Source organism: Eptatretus burgeri, chromosome 6 (genome assembly GCF_056783735.1).
Source record: "Eptatretus burgeri isolate ZD-2024b chromosome 6, Ebu_testis_v1, whole genome shotgun sequence".
Lineage (NCBI taxonomy): Eukaryota > Metazoa > Chordata > Myxini > Myxiniformes > Myxinidae > Eptatretus > Eptatretus burgeri.
The window spans coordinates 108,394,893-108,411,113 of record NC_140966.1 but is presented as its reverse complement, the minus strand read 5'-3'; the positions used below and the strand labels follow the sequence as shown (position 1 = coordinate 108,411,113).

The window sequence follows — 16,221 nt, the reverse complement described above, 5'->3', positions numbered from 1 at the left end:
ACTGTCCAGATGGAGAATTTAAACAGATGAACAATTGGATCACAGGGAAAATTATGTTTATGAGAGATGGATGGATATATTTGGAGTAAAACCGTCAATGAAGAACATTGTGAATAACAACTGTGTGTGTATGTGTGCGTGCGTATGTGCGTGCGTGTGTCCTCCATAACATTAAAACAATGAAACCTAGCGGTCTGAAAACTTTACATGCAGACGAAGGGAACTCCAAGGAAGTCCAAGAGTGAAAATTGGGTGTTTGGGTTAATTAAAACTCCTTTTGAAGATAATTAACGGACTTGTTTAATTATATCTTTTATCAGGCGCATCCTCGGACACCGCTCCCTTCGGGCTCTTGAAGCACATCCTGGGTTTCTTCTCCGGGTTCTTCATTTGCCATTTTGTTCGGCCTATTCAAACATGCCTTAATTTGGAAACACGATCTACTCTCACAGACTAATTAAAATGTACAATGGAAATATTACATCTGATTTGAGAATCGGATCTCGTGGACTAAAATCTGGAGTGAAATCTGAAAATTTAAACAAATTAGTGATTTTTATAACTATGTGTATTTGTTTATGCAAAACATTTAGATTAACTTTTTCTTCTGTTCTGAAAATTATATTTAGTGAAGAAAAGATTAACGGAATGTGCAGAAAGTGGAACTTCGTTTGGTGCGACGCCGTGCTCTCGAACCGGCTTTTACCATCCGTGACGATCGAATCGACAGGGGTCCTTTTTTTTTTGACAATTACGTACGCAGTTTTTCTTTTTACCGTTTTGTGTGATCTGCTTTCATGACAAAATCTGAACATAAATATATTAATAGTTGCTGCAATATATTAATAGTGGGCAATGGCTGAAAAGGAAGAGGTACCACGTGAACGGCACAAACATAAGTCGGACGTGGTGGGGTTTGGCGTGCCTGCATGCGAGCAGGTTGGAGGAATGCATGCATGCAGGTAGGCCTTTGCCAGGTAGATAGCATGGGTTTTACTTTTTAAATGCTCCTGCCTGGTGTCGTGGAATTTATTTCCTCAGATCGAATAAACTCCTCAGGTTCGGAATTCAGATCATTTATTGCAAGGATAAGCAAAAAGCAAATCACAGACAGACGTCTATAACTATAAACTTGAATTATCTTTGTCCCAGGAAAAACGTTTTCAGCCACACAGAATTCATATTTACATGTTTTGAAGTGACATGTTGTCGACATATTTCATCAGAAAATGTATGTGGGAATTTCTTTCGAAGTCTTGTTTTTCAAACCTCACGATGATTTTGCAAAATGTTCATTGTCATACAGGGATGAAACAAAACATCTGTAAAGAGGCTTGCTTGTACAATGAACACTCGAAACCTTTTTTTTTAAGCAGATTATTCGATGCTTGTATTAATATTATAAAGAATTTATAATTCCGCAGACGAATCTCAAATGGTAAGAAAAGGTTGAGACGTGTGGTTTGGGAGATATCAATGTAATGCACGAGGCTTGGTACTGGATGTCACCCTTGCCGTACACAACTGCAAGACACAATTATTTCGCAGTCATTAATCAATTAACACATGATAATAAAAGCCATTATTCTAATGACACATTGTCCATTCAATAATTAAAAGCTTCATGGAGAAGATGTAATCAATACATGTGTATGAATCTAAATTCCTGCGATGAATTTGAATCAACTTTGAAGGAATATATTTGTTTAATATTATTGTTGCGACTTCAAAGTGTATAATCAATTGTATATAAACTTTAACTGTGTCATTATCTGTCTTTATAAAGCTCCGTTTAAATGATATAATGATGCACATTCTGGCGATTCGAGTATCGCAAAATTTACAAGCTCATCTTATCTGATCAGCTGAAAGAGTTTTGCAACTTTTTTACTGTGACTCTGTGTCAGCAAGTTGTTTTATTTTCTTTGAAGAAACATTCAGCTTCGAAGTTCAATAAAGTCTCACAACAGTGTATATCCAAAAGTTGGATTTCACTTTTATGGTGGTTTAAAAGAAAACGTTGCTGTTTGAGTGTGTTTTATCACCACGGTAATGCCCGAGTACATTGCCTACCCTCCCCTCACACTTCCTTCCCACCCCTCTCGCTGCCTCTCCCTCCCCTCTCACTGTCCCCCTCCCCTTTTTCTGCCTCCCCATCCCTCTCGCTGTCCCCCTCCCCTCCCGCTGTTCACCCTCCCCTCTCGCTGTTCACCCTCCCCTCTCGCTGTTCACCCTCCCCTCTCGCTGTTCACCCTCCCCTCTCGCTGTTCACCCTCCCCTCTCGCTGTTCCCCCTCCCCTCTCGCTGTTCCCCCTCCCCTCTCGCTGTCCGCCCCTCCCCTCTCGCTGTTGCCCCTCCCCTCTCGCTGTTGCCCCTCCCCTCTCGCTGTTGCCCCTCCCCTCTCGCTGTTGCCCCTCCCCTCTCGCTGTTGCCCCTCCCCTCTCGCTGTCCCCCTCCCCTCTCGCTGTCCCTCCTCCCCTCTCGCTGTCCCCCTCCCCTCTCGCTGTCCCCCTCCCCTCTCGCTGTTCCCCCTCCCCTCTCGCTGTTCCCCCCTCCCCTCTCGCTGTTCCCCCTCCCTTCTCGCTGTCCCCCTCCCTTCTTGCTGTCCCCCTCCCCTTTCTCTGTCCGTCCCTCCCCTTTCTCTGTCCGTCCCTCCCCTTTCTCTGTCCGTCCCTCCCCTCGCGCTGTCCGCCCTCCCCTCTCGCTGTTGCCCCTCCCCTCTCGCTGTTGCCCCTCCCCTCTCGCTGTTGCCCCTCCCCTCTCGCTGTTGCCCCTCCCCTCTCGCTGTTGCCCCTCCCCTCTCGCTGTCCCCCTCCCCTCTCGCTGTCCCCTCCCCTCTCGCTGTCCCCCTCCCCTCTCGCTGTTCCCCCTCCCCTCTCGCTGTTCCCCCCTCCCCTCTCGCTGTTCCCCCCTCCCCTCTCGCTGTTCCCCCTCCCCTCTCGCTGTTCCCCCTCCCCTCTCGCTGTTCCCCCTCCCCTCTCGCTGTTCCCCTCCCCTCTCGCGCTCCTACCTCGCTGTCCCCCTCCCTTCTCGCTGTCCCCCTCCCTTCTTGCTGTCCCCCCTCCCCTTTCTCTGTCCGTCCCTCCCCTTTCTCTGTCCGTCCCTCCCCTCGCGCTGTCCGCCCTCCCCTCTCGCTGTTGCCCCTCCCCTCTTGCTGTTCCCCTCCGCTCTCGCTGTTCCCCTCCCCTCTCGCTGTTCCCCCTCCCCTCTCCCCCTCCACTCTCGCTCTCCCCCTCGCCTCTCGCTCGCCCCTCGCCTCTCGCTCGCCCCTCGCCTCTCGCTCGCCCCTCGCCTCTCGCTCGCCCCTCGCCTCTCGCTCGCCCCTCGCCTCTCGCTGTCCCCCCTCCCCCTCGCCTCCCCCTCCACTCTCGCTCTCCCCCTCCCCTCTCGCTTCCCCCTCCCCTCTCGCTCTCCCCCTCCCCTCTCGCTCTCCCCCCCTCTCGCTGTCCCCCTCCCCTCTCGCTGTCCCCCTCCCCTCTCGCTCTCCCCCCCTCTCGCCGTTCCCTCCCCTCCCCTCTCGCCGTTCCCTCCCCTCCCCTCTCGCCGTTCCCTCCCCTCCCCTCTCGCCGTTCCCTCCCCCTCCCCTCTCGCCGTTCCCCCCCCTCTCCTCTCGCCGTTCCCCCTTCCCCTCTCGCCGTTCCCCCTCCCCTCTCGCTGTTCCCCCTCCCCTCTCCCTATTCCCCCTCCCCTCTCCCTGTTCCCCTCCCCTCTGGCTCTCCCCCGCTCCCCTCTCGCTGCCTCTCCCTCCCCTCTCGCTTCCCCACTCCCCTCTCGCTTCCCCCTCCCCTCTCGCTTCCCGACTCCTCTGTCGCTGTCTCCCCCTCCCCTCTCGCTGTCCCCCCTCCCCTCTCGCTGTGCCCACTCCCCTTTCGCTGCGTTCCCCTCCCCTCTCGCTTCTTCTCCCTCCCCTCTCGCTTCTTCTCCCTCCCCTCTCGCTTCTTCTCCCTCCCCTCTCGCTTCTTCTCCCTCCCCTCTCGCTTCTTCTCCCTCCCCTCTCGCTTCTTCTCCCTCCCCTCTCGCTTCTTCTCCCTCCCCTCTCGCTGTGCCTCTTCCCCTCTCGATGTCTCTCGCTGCGTTCCCCTCCCCTCTCGCTTTCACCCCCTCCCCTCTTGCTGTTCCCTCCCCTCCCCTCTCGCCGTTCCCCCTCCCCTCTCGCCGATCCCCCTCCCCTCTCGCCGTTCCCCCCTCCCCTCTCGCCGTTTCCCCCTCCCCTCTTGCTGTTCCCCCTCCCCTCTCGCTCTCCCCCTCCCTGTCCCCCTCCCCTCTCGCTGTCCCCCTCCCCTCTCGCTGTCCCCCTCCCCTCTCGCTGTCCCCCTCCCCTCTCGCTGTTCCCCTCCACTCTCGCTCTCCCCCTCGCCTCTCGCTTCACCCCCTCCCCTCTCGCTTCACCCCTCCCCTCTCGCTTCACCCCCTCCCCTCTCGCTTCACCCCCTCCCCTCTCGCTTCACCCCCTCCCCTCTCGCTTCACCCCCTCCCCTCTCGCTTCACCCCCTCCCCTCTCGCTTCCCCCTCCCCTCTCGCTCTCCCCCTCCCCTCTCGCTCTCCCCCTCCCCTCTCGCTCTCCCCCCACCCCTCTCGCTTCCACATCTCCCCTCTCGCTTCCACATCTCCCCTCTCGCTTCCACATCTCCCCTCTCGCTGTCCCCCCTCCCCTCTCACTGTTCCGCCCTCCCCTCTCGCTGTTCCGCCCTCCCCTCTCGCTGTTCCGCCCTCCCCTCTCGCTGTTCCCCTCCCCTCTCGCTGTTCCGCCCTCCCCTCTCGCTGTTCCGCCCTCCCCTCTCGCTGCGTTCCCCTCCCCTCTCGCTTTCACCCCCTCCCCTCTCGCTGTCCCCCTCCCCTCTTGCTGTTCCCTCCCCTCCCCTCTCGCCATTTCCCCCTCCCCTCTTGCTGTTCCCCCTCCCCTCTCGCTCTCCCCCTCCCTGTCCCCCCTCCCCTCTCGCTGTCCCCCTCCCCTCTCGCTGTCCCCCTCCCCTCTCGCTGTTCCCCCTCCCCTCTCGCTGTTCCCCCTCCCCTCTCGCTGTTCCCCCTCCCCTCTCGCTGTTCCCCCTCCCCTCTCGCTGTCCCCCTCCCCTCTCGCTGTCCCCCCTCCCTCTCGCTGTCCCCCTCGCCTCTCACTTCACCCCCTCTCGCTCTCCCCCTCCCCTCTCGCTCTCCCCCTCCCCTCTCGCTCTCCCCTCCCCTCTCGCTCTCCCCCACCCCTCTCGCTTCCACATCTCCCCTCTCGCTTCCACATCTCCCCTCTCGCTTCCACATCTCCCCTCTCGCTGTCCCCCCTCCCCTCTCACTGTTCCGCCCTCCCCTCTCGCTGTTCCGCCCTCCCCTCTCGCTGTTCCGCCCTCCCCTCTCGCTGTTCCCCCTCCCCTCTCGCTGTTCCGCCCTCCCCTCTCGCTGTTCCGCCCTCCCCTCTCGCTGCGTTCCCCTCCCCTCTCGCTTTCACCCCTCCCCTCTCGCTGTCCCCCTCCCCTCTTGCTGTTCCCTCCCCCTCCCCTCTCGCCATTTCCCCCTCCCCTCTTGCTGTTCCCCCTCCCCTCTCGCTCTCCCCCTCCCTGTCCCCTCCCCTCTCGCTGTCCCCCCTCCCCTCTCGCTGTCCCCCTCCCTCTCGCTGTTCCCCCTCCCCTCTCGCTGTTCCCCCTCCCCTCTCGCTGTTCCCCCTCCCCTCTCGCTGTTCCCCCTCCCCTCTCGCTGTCCCCCCTCCCCTCTCGCTGTCCCCCTCCCCTCTCGCTGTCCCCCTCGCCTCTCACTTCACCCCCCTCTCGCTCTCCCCCTCCCCTCTCGCTCTCCCCCTCCCCTCTCGCTCTCCCCCTCCCCTCTCGCTTTCCCCCTCCCCCTCTCGCTTTCCCCCCTCCCCTCTCGCTTTCACCCCCTCCGCTCTCGGTTTCACCCCCTCCCCTCTTGCTGTCCCCCCTCCCCTCTCGCTTTCCCCTCTCCCCTCTCGCTGTCCCCCCTCCCCTCTCGCTGTCCCCCCTCCCCTCTCGCTGCCTCTCCCTCCCCTATCGCTGCCTCTCCCTCCCCTCTCGCTGCCTCTCCCTCCCCTCTCGCTGCCTCTCCCTCCCCTCTCGCTGCCTCTCCCTCCCCTCTCGCTGCCTCTCCCTCCCCTCTCGCTGCCTCTCCCTCCCCTCTCGCTGCCTCTCCCTCCCCTCTCGCTGCCTCTCCCTCCCCTCTCGCTGCCTCTCCCTCCCCTCTCGCTGCCTCTCCCTCCCCTCTCGCTGCCTCTCCCTCCCCTCTCGCTGCCTCTCCCTCCCCTCTCCCTGCCTCTCCCTCCCCTCTCCCTGCCCTCCTCCTCCCCTCCCCTTACGCTATCCTCACCCAAACCTCCTCCCCCACCACATACATCTCTCCGGAGGTCACGAAGGGGAAGGGTGTCAAAGAATGTGCAAATTGTAAGAATGAAAAAATAAAAATTTTTATTATAACAGTTAACCCCCCCCCCACACTTACTCAAGTCTCAAACGCATCTCCAGAACACCCTACCCCTCTTCCCCTTCCCACTACCCCCTCTCTCCTCTATCCCTTCTCTCCTCTATCCCTTCTCTTCTCTCCCCCTCTACTCCCTCTTTGTCCCCACCCCTCTTAATATTCCTGTCAGTGAAGCGACAGGTTGTATTTGCTCGTGATAAATAAAGCTGACAATAAGAAAGAAAAACACTTTGCGCACTGGTTCTAACAACCCATGATATAGATGGTAAACAGGTGGAAGTAAAGGAGTCAAAGAAGAATTTCTCAAACTTGTCAAACACAACAAAGTGAAGAAATGGGAACTGAAGAGCAAGAAAAGGCGAGTGCCAATCGAGCGCAGTAACACTTTGGGGAATACCAAGAGAAGCTTTCCATGAGCAAGTTCATAACAAAACACGATCACTCCATCGAACATGAGCGGAGTGTTATGGATTTGTGAGTATAAGGCTAGAATAGGACAAACAAGGATCACTCATTGGCTGGTACGAAGACACCACCAAAACTAAACTTGCTTTTCAACACAAACCCTCAAAATCAGTCCGAATCCACCATTCCAAATATTTACAAAAGAGAAGGAATGCCATTGCTCCAGGGACTGAGGGTATCCCTTGTTTTGGTACGGAATAATGCTCCATCGGAACCAAACTCCACGAGGAGTTCATCTATCGTATGGAGAACGACGATAATACCCTGGAGTTGGAGAATTGGAGAGACGCTTGTTATCTCCAGAGAGGAGATGAAGGACCCATCATGCTTCAGGCCGATTACACTGAACCTTTGCAGGGGTGAATATAACCGTTAGTTTCCTAACTCAAAGGTTCATTAACTATTTCACTGGAAATTATTACATGAAGAAATCCATTAATGGAGATATTATCAGGATGTTTGGAACAAACAGAAGGCTTGAATGACATGTTCAAAAATACAAACAAGATAACTTAGCTTACCTGCAAAATGCTGTCGGACAGTACCACATTTTACCACGAAAACCATGGTTCCATATACAACCACACACTGCACTGTACCACGGAAACCATGGTACCATATACAACCACACATTGCACTGAACCACTAAAACCATGGTACCATATACAACCACACATTGCACTGAACCACTAAAACCATGGTACCATATACAACCACACAGTGCACTGAACCACCAAAACCATGGTACCATATACAACCACACACCGCACTGAACCACCAAAACCATAGTACCATATACAACCACACACCGCACTGAACCACTAAAACCATGGTACCATATACAACCACACACTGCACTGAACCACGAAAACCATGGTACCATATACAACCACACACCTCACTGAACCCATGGTACCATATACAACCACACACCTCACTGAACCCATGGTACCATATACAACCACACACCTCACTGAACCCATGGTACCATATACAACCACACACCTCACTGAACCCATGGTACCATATACAACCACACACCTCACTGAACCCATGGTACCATATACAACCACACACCTCACTGAACCCATGGTACCATATACAACCACACACCTCACTGAACCCATGGTACCATATACAACCACACACCTCACTGAACCCATGGTACCATATACAACCACACACCTCACTGAACCCATGGTACCATATACAACCACACACCTCACTGAACCCATGGTACCATATACAACCACACACCTCACTGTACCCATGGTACCATATATTGTTACGAATCTGGAAACCATTCACATTCACACATTCAGTTGACCCAAAGTTGAGTTATTTCGTTAAGTATATGTGGATAGTTAGAATCCATTCCCTGTGTCTAACGGGAATTTCATGTGTGTGCTGCGAGTTATTTTGTCATTAGTTTTTTTTTATATTCCCCAACAACAACATCCTGCTTCGTTCCGCCACCCAACCAAACCTTCGCGCACCGACTCCATTATCCACGTGTTTTTGGCTGAAGGCGTGGGCGGCGCCTCCATCGCCTCAGATCGAGGCTCCGCTCCGAAGAAGGGCAGGGAGTGTTTACTCCAGCCAATGGATGAAGAGCGAGCAAAGCCGAGGCGCTCCAGCCAATGGGCAGCAAGAAGGCCAGAAACAACTACAGAGCCTCTTCGGGGGGCGGGCCACCGACACGCCACCCGTCCAATGGGAGGCAGAGTTACCTCAGGATGGATCCCTCCCACCTCGCAGGAGGGGTTAAAGAATTGGTGCGATCCGTCTGGGTCGTCTCGTCTGGTCTGCTGGCCATCTTCTGTCTTGGTGCTGGCTGGCATCTTCCGCTTCGTCTTGGTTCCTTGGGGCTTGGTGCGAGGTTGTCCATGTGGGTTCGAGTCCCACCGTGGTGGTTGGAGCGTCCGATCTTCCCAAGCCCTTTCACAAGAATCCCGAGCTCCACAAGGGCAGGTCGGCAAGCCGTGCAAACGCGGCCAGGTACCAGCAGAACTCTGACCCTCCAGTTTGCCTATCCTCCTGGGCTGGAGGTCCGAGTAAAGGCCGGCCGGCCCCATTTCGTGTGTGTGTGTGTGTGTGTGTGGTGTGTGGTGTGTGGTGTGTGTGTGTGTGTGTGTGTGTGTGTGTGTGTGGTGTGTGGTGTGTGGTGTGTGGTGTGTGGTGTGTGTGTGTGTGTGTGTGTGTGTGTGTGTGTGTGTGTGTGTGTGTGTGTGTGTTTGTTTGTGTGTGTGTGGTGCCATCCTATAAGTAGAAATTGTATGTGTTGATTGCTCATTGTACATTTTCCTGCATATTTGTGATTAAGTCTGCTCTGTGTTTCCCTCCCTATTGCCTATTGTAAATAAATAACTGTTAAATGTTCCAGTTCGTTGTCCATGTTTTCTTCCATTGACCCAGTATGGCTCGGGCTTGAGAATTTGGAAGGCCAATTGTGCCGTAAGTTGTCATTTGGACCGGCGCTGCTTTGGTAATTTCCACTCGGTTACGCTGGATCCAAGTCGGTAACAGCGACTCGGTTCGGACAAAGTTGGCCGAGGGTGTGGCTTCCCCGGTAGGTAGACTGCGTGAGTACTTAAGTAAATTGGAATAGACAAGTGGACCCTACCTCACGCCGTCGAAATATTGGCGACCACGGTCCTTTTCGCGACCCGTCGACTCCGAAGTTATCCGGGGTGACTACCTTCAATTCCGGTGTTCGGTGGGAGACGGTCCAACTGCTCCGTCTAGCGGTCGTCCTCGCCACCGAACCCGGCACCACAACAATACAACCACACACCTCACTGAACCCATGGTACCATATACAACTGTTGGGGCTTGAATTACAATGATGTAATTAGGGGAGAGACCATCATCAACAAATATAATGGCTTAAAATCACAGCAAAGATAATCTACCTTCACACACAGCACAAGAAGTCAAGAACAGGTCTATAATTTCTTTTTAATCATTAATCAATCCATTAAACAGCCAACCAAACACCTGTGCACAAGTCGAACAGAATGCGAGAACAAATATAACAAACTGCTCTGTCTATCTTCAGTCACCCCTGGTTTTATATTCATTTTTAGCAAAGTACTCTTGAGCAAGACACATCTTGTGGTAAGTGGCTCAACCAACTTATTCCTGAGTGTAGCACATCTCATGGTTAGTGGCTCAATCTGTTCTTGCACAGAGCACGTATCATGGTTAAGCCGATAAGGATGTGTGTCCGGAGAAGCACCGTATATGGGAGTCATTCTCTGGTTTAAGCAATCAACAGGGTCCCTATTGTGGAACTTTTACAAGACATCAGCATTTCAAACACAGCATCTTCACTTTATGTGAGAGAGACAGAGACAGAGACAGACACAGAAAAAAAAAATATATATATATATATATATAATAAAATAAATGAGAGAATGAATGAATGTAGGAAATATTCTGTGCGCAGTGTTTTTACTTGGCCCATGTCTCCAAATACAATTCAAAGTGATATCCCAAATCATCAGAACACTAATAGAACAAAGTTTAGCTTCAAAGCAAGAAATAAACAACTTTTAATCAAAAGAAGATATTTAAAAGTAAGTTTTAAATGAAAGAAAAGATAAAAATCTTTCAGCCCTCACACAACCACACACCGCACTGAACCACTAAAACCATGGTACAATGTACAACCACACACCACATTGTATGATGCTAAAACCACAGTACTACATGCCAGATAACATGAGGTAGATATCAGATCACATCATAATACTTGGAAATGCATTTTGCCTTACTGTACACATATTAGAACCCAGGTTACCTTACTGTACACATTGAAATGCATGTTACCTTACTGTACATATATTGGAACCCATGTTACCTTACTCTTCACATCTTGAAATGCATGTTACCTTACTGTATAGTGTACATGTATAATAGAACGCATGTTACGTTACTGCACACGTATTGACTGTGCACACCATTCTGGTGCCAGAGAGCTCCTCCATCCCCTTGATTGACCCTTCTTTTCATGCTACGTTCTGAGATCTGCTCCCTTTTCTGTTGGTCTGTGACGTGCTGATGTGTGGCTTTCCCCATCCATTTTCTAGGTTTGTGACGTACACACTGGAGACGTGCTCAGAGAATTGCATGGACATCAGAAGTGTGTGCGGAAGTGTTACTTCCTGACTCAACATCCCTACCTCCTGTCCTGCTCAGACGATGGTTCCCTGAGGGTAAGCATGGGGGTACTGGATGGATTCCATGATAAGGAAAATTATTTGTCTACAATTATGAACCTGCCTTCAGGATGTTGTGTTTTGATATGGTACATGTTGTGAGATTGAACTTGAATGGATTGTTTCATGAGTTGTATGAGGCCAGTTCAAGGGTGATATGCATTCTCAAATGTCTGAAGTTGTTGAGCATTCTTGCATGCAACAAACTACAGTATTGTAGTGTAGAAATTGTTTCTTGACCACTTGCCTTTTGACCGCTGATATTGAACCACCTGATGTTTTAAACACATATCGAAACGCACATTACCCTGCTGTTCACACACATATCGATATACCGTTAATATCAAACTATTGGACCTTTTAACCCCCCTTCCCAAGTACAATATAAATTATATAACCTTTATAAGTACTTAGTCAAATAGTTATAAAAACAACTTCAACAAATAAAAATGCCAACATATACCCTGCATAGTCTTTAAAATGGTTTACATGGAAGGAAACTAGAAGGAAGTTCAATGCAGGAGGAGGCTTTCAGGCCCGTCATGCCCTCACATTTCAGCCAACATCCATGTACCCCTCTATCCCCAATACCTCGAAGCACCCGTCGAGCTCCAGTTTAAACCTACCTACCATTTCTGCTTCCACTACCTTTCCAGAAGACCATTCCATATACTCGTACAACTACCGTACTCTCTGAGTGAAGGACCCCTGTCTCACCACCATCCCTAACTCTCCTCTTTACTCTCAGGCTATGGCCCCTGGTCCTGTCATTGTCCATTCTGTTGAAAAAGTCTTCTGCACTTATTTTCTCGATACCCTTAATTAATTATTCTAAACATCTCCATCACATCCCCTCATAATCGCGTCGTCTCTATTGTATAAAGTCCTGTCTTCTTCATCTGCTCCTCATAGTTTAGTTTAGCTCGGCCTGGGATCAATATTGTTCCTCTACTTCCCTGAATGTGATCACTCCCCCCCCCACCCCAACCCTGCAACCGCTCTCTGCCATCTACCTTACCTCCAAGCTTTGTGTCATGTGCAAATTTAGAAATCCGACTCTTCACCCCACTATCAGAAAGTATGTTTATTGAGATATAAAATTATAAAAAAACATTGTGGATATAAAACAATTATTGTCGGGGAGATATCCAAGACCCCCAATTCCAATTGTGCAGAGTTCATAGATTCTGGCCAGTCTTTGTTAGCATCACCTTCTCTTAAGAATCAGCATTGTTTTATCATCGGTGATTTCAACTTAAACTTGCTTCACGACCATTAACATTCCCACTGTCAGGATCTTTTAGATATCCTACTCTCAAAATCATTTATCCCACCAATCAGAAAGCCGACACGGATTTAGCACATGACAGCAACTTTAATTGATAATATATTTACGAATGTATCTTCTGATAGTGTGTCTCTGCTATTGCTGTTTCTGATCTATCTGATCATTTCCCGATCTTTACTTTTACCTCCCACTTATTTTGTCCAACTATGTTTGTACACGTTAGGCAAACTGGATTTGGTGTATTGTCTCATGAAAACCTGAATATATTTAAAGATAATCTTGCACTGACTGATTGGCTGTAGGTGTGTAACAATGAAGACGTAAATTTAGCATTCAATAAATTAATTAATATACTCGCTGCACTGCACAACGCTAATATACCAAAATGCAGTTTCTTATTCGTGTGAATTATAAGAAAATATCCAAAAAATCCCTCCGTCGATCAATAAATTGGAAAAATAATCGATTTTACAAATACAAAGCAAAATCAACTGAATAGATGAAATATACTTGCAACCGCAACATTTTACCGTCTCTCCCGCGCAGAGCAAAAACGAGGTGTTATTCTTGTCAATTCAATATCTTCAGAAATTGTGCCAAGGGTACATGGAAGATGATCAATAACATCTTAAAGAAAAGTGAAAATAAACAGTTTGTCTTGAGTCATATACATGTTGATGGAGTTCACATACATGATCCTCCGAACATCGCCCTTGCATTAAAATTAGTGGGTTTTTTTTGTGAATATTGGCCCAAATCGTGCTCGAAACATTCCTGTCACTAATATATCTTTTCATACTTTTTGAAGCACCCAAATCTACAGATTTGATTTTTCTCACCTGTTCATGAAACAGACATTATCTGTATTGTTTGTATCTTTAAGATGAAAAAGAGTTTGGGCTATGGTGGTATAACCAACGTTCTTCTTAAGAAGGTTATTCAGGAAATAGTTCTCCCGTTAACCTGCATTCTCAACTTGTCTTAATTGTTGAAGAATACGAATTATAACTGCGAGCATTGATGCAGGGACCTAAGCGTCCCTTGTCCAATATGAGGCAATTTCAAATCACATGACGTATGACGTCATCGTTAACAGCATATATATTCTTCAGGGGTACTCAATCATATGTGCCAAGTTTCACATCAATCGGTTGAATGCTATTGAAGAATATTTTTAAGAGGTTCACCTTTAATCCAACATGGCAGCCAAACCGAGTGACCTATGACATCACAATTTTCACATGTTATATCGCATGTTAAGTTTATCATGTGTGCCAAGTTTCACATTATTCAACTGAACACATTTGAAGAAAAGATTTTAAAAAGGTGTTCACCTTTGATCCAACATTGCGGCCAAACCACATAACTGATGACTTCATCTTAAAAATCTTGTTTGCACCATGAGTAGTCGATCATAACCTGCCAAATATCACAGCAACAGCATTTGTAGTTTCGGAGAAAGAGTGTTAAAGTTTTTGTTTAAATCCAGGCTGGTTGCCATGGTGATTCCAAATCAAAATTAGGAAAAAAAGAATGCCTCAGCTCCCATTTGTCCCAACATGGCATGGCAAGTTTCAACTTAATCGGAGCAGCAGTTCTGGAGAAATAGCTTTTTTTAGGTTACACCAACATGGAAAAGTACTCCAAGATGGCGTCACCGATGACATCAATTTTCATCAATTTTGTTTTATTTGTCATTGCCATACCGTGTGTCCGATCAAAAATGAATTTGGTGTTTAAGTTTGTATTGCGATGTAGATGCCATAAAAAAAATGTTTCGTGTTGATCGGAATTTTTATTTTTATTTTTTTGTAACCTCAATGTGGCTGAAAAACCGCTTCTCCGATGATGTCATTTACTACAATTTTTTGCACCATTGGTAGTTGATCATAACCTGACAAGAATCGAATCGATAGCATTTGCGGTTTCGGAGAAGAAGATTTTTGAAATTTTCGGTTAAATCCAAGCTGGTTGTCATGGTGATTGAAAAATCAAAACTCTGAAACAATACGCATCAGTTCCCCTTCTCCCCGACATTCCAGTGAAGTTTCAACTTTATTGGAGTAGCGGTGCCGATGCTACAGCTTCCGCAAAAATAGTTAGTTGTGCGGCATTTCCACGATAGATTTACATCGAGACTTCTGTATTATATGCGGCGTCTGCTTCATACGCCACAGAACTCCCTCGGCTCATTGAATGTGCCCATATTGAATTTTCTCAAGTCAAATTTTTTTTAAAGTGAAAGTTTTTATTGTGACGTTGACTTTCTACGGGTGGAAACGATTTTGCACAGCAAATTTCTGGAAAACGCACAGGGGCAGTCCAATCTCCGGGTCTGTTGGCAGCAACATGCATTGATTTCCGGCAAGATTGTTTCTCACCATGGAAAGATAAACCACCAAAGGTTAAAACGATTATTTTAAACCAAAAATCGTATATAAAATAGAACATTAAATTTAGATGTCGTGAGCATATCAAGCAGACAGACTTGATAAGGTGCCCGCAGGTTTCTGAGGTTGAGACAGGTTTATAGTTCAGCCTTGCGGTTGTCCACATGTTGTTTTATAACTCTCGTGAGAGTGTAAACGATGCCACGAAGAGTGGCGTTCCACTTTTGATATCTGGATAAAACAATTCTGTTCCACTGAGTCCCTGATACTCTCTTCCAGGTATGGAAGTGGAAAACTGGTGATTGTTTGATGGCGATGAAGCATTCTGAAGAAGAAGTGAGAGGTTTTTGTCTTGTAGATGAGGAAGTCATCCTGTCCAACTCGATGGACGGTTCTATTAAAGTGAGTTTGAGTTTTCAAAATATATTTACACAAGCACAGTACCCATCCCCTGGGTGGATCGAGTTTGCCAATCACTTCCTGAAAAAAAAGTATAGTCCGTGTTTTGCAAGAAGATGACAAATGTTTGTAAAGGGTCCAAGTGGTGTTAAGCTCAAAATGGTCAAGGGTCCAAGCTGTCTCATCTGTCTGAAGGATGTTAATGGGTTGAAATGATGTTAATATCCAAGATGATGTTAATGATGAAAGGGACTTCAGGAGTGTAAAGGTCTGAAGGGTGAAGGAACTAATGGTGTCTCAAGTGTCAAAAGGATCTTAAAGGTAGAAGGGAGCTTAAGGGTCTTAAGGGGTCTTGAAGGGTCTAGTATGGTATTTGAGGTCTTTAAGGTCCTTAGGGGTCTCCTGGGTCCCCTGACTTTTGGGTCCTCTGGGTCTTTGGGGGTCCTCGGAGTCTTTTTGGTCCTCCTGATTATTTGGGTCTTCTGGGTGGGTCTTTGGGGTCCTCAGGGTCATTTTGGTCTTTTGGGTCCTCCGGGTCTTATGGGTCCTCATGTTTTTTTGGGGTTTTCCCGGTCTTCGGGTAATTAAACAGCACTTGATTAATAGACATATATCATGGATGGCTTCACCGACCGCTTCTTGGACGGCTTCACTGCGGTGTGTGTGTGTGTGTGTGTGTGTGTGTGTGTGTGTGTGTGTGTGTGTGTGTGTGTGTGTGTGTGTGTGTGTGTGTGTGTGTATATATATGTGTATATATATATATATATATATATATATATATATATATATGTATGTATGTATGTATGTATGTGTATATATATATGTATATATATATATATATGTATATATATATATATATATGTATGTATGTATGTATGTATGTATGTGTATATATATATATATATATATATATATATATATATATATATATATATATATGTATGTATATATATATATATATATATATATATATATATATGTATATGTATGTATATATATGTATATATATATATATATATATATATGTATATGTATATGTATG

The 16,221-nt window shown here is 48.2% G+C and overlaps 1 protein-coding gene across 7 annotated transcripts in view; it reads left to right on the top strand.

Annotated features, from left to right (window-relative positions):
* The window catches only part of APAF1 (apoptotic peptidase activating factor 1), a 515,858-nt gene that overhangs the window by 72,179 nt on the left and 427,458 nt on the right, over positions 1 to 16,221 (top strand). For 6 of the 7 annotated variants that reach the window (XR_015059575.1, XM_085886644.1, XM_085886643.1 and 3 more), the window contains 2 exons: positions 10,974 to 11,099; positions 15,060 to 15,182. Coding sequence is in view for 6 of the 7 variants with exons in the window: in XM_085886644.1 (XP_085742770.1) it covers positions 10,974 to 11,099; positions 15,060 to 15,182 (249 nt within the window). In the remaining variant the exon portion in view is untranslated. The remainder of the gene's footprint in view (positions 1 to 10,973; positions 11,100 to 15,059; positions 15,183 to 16,221) is intronic. The other variant, XM_085886646.1, reaches the window with a different exon arrangement.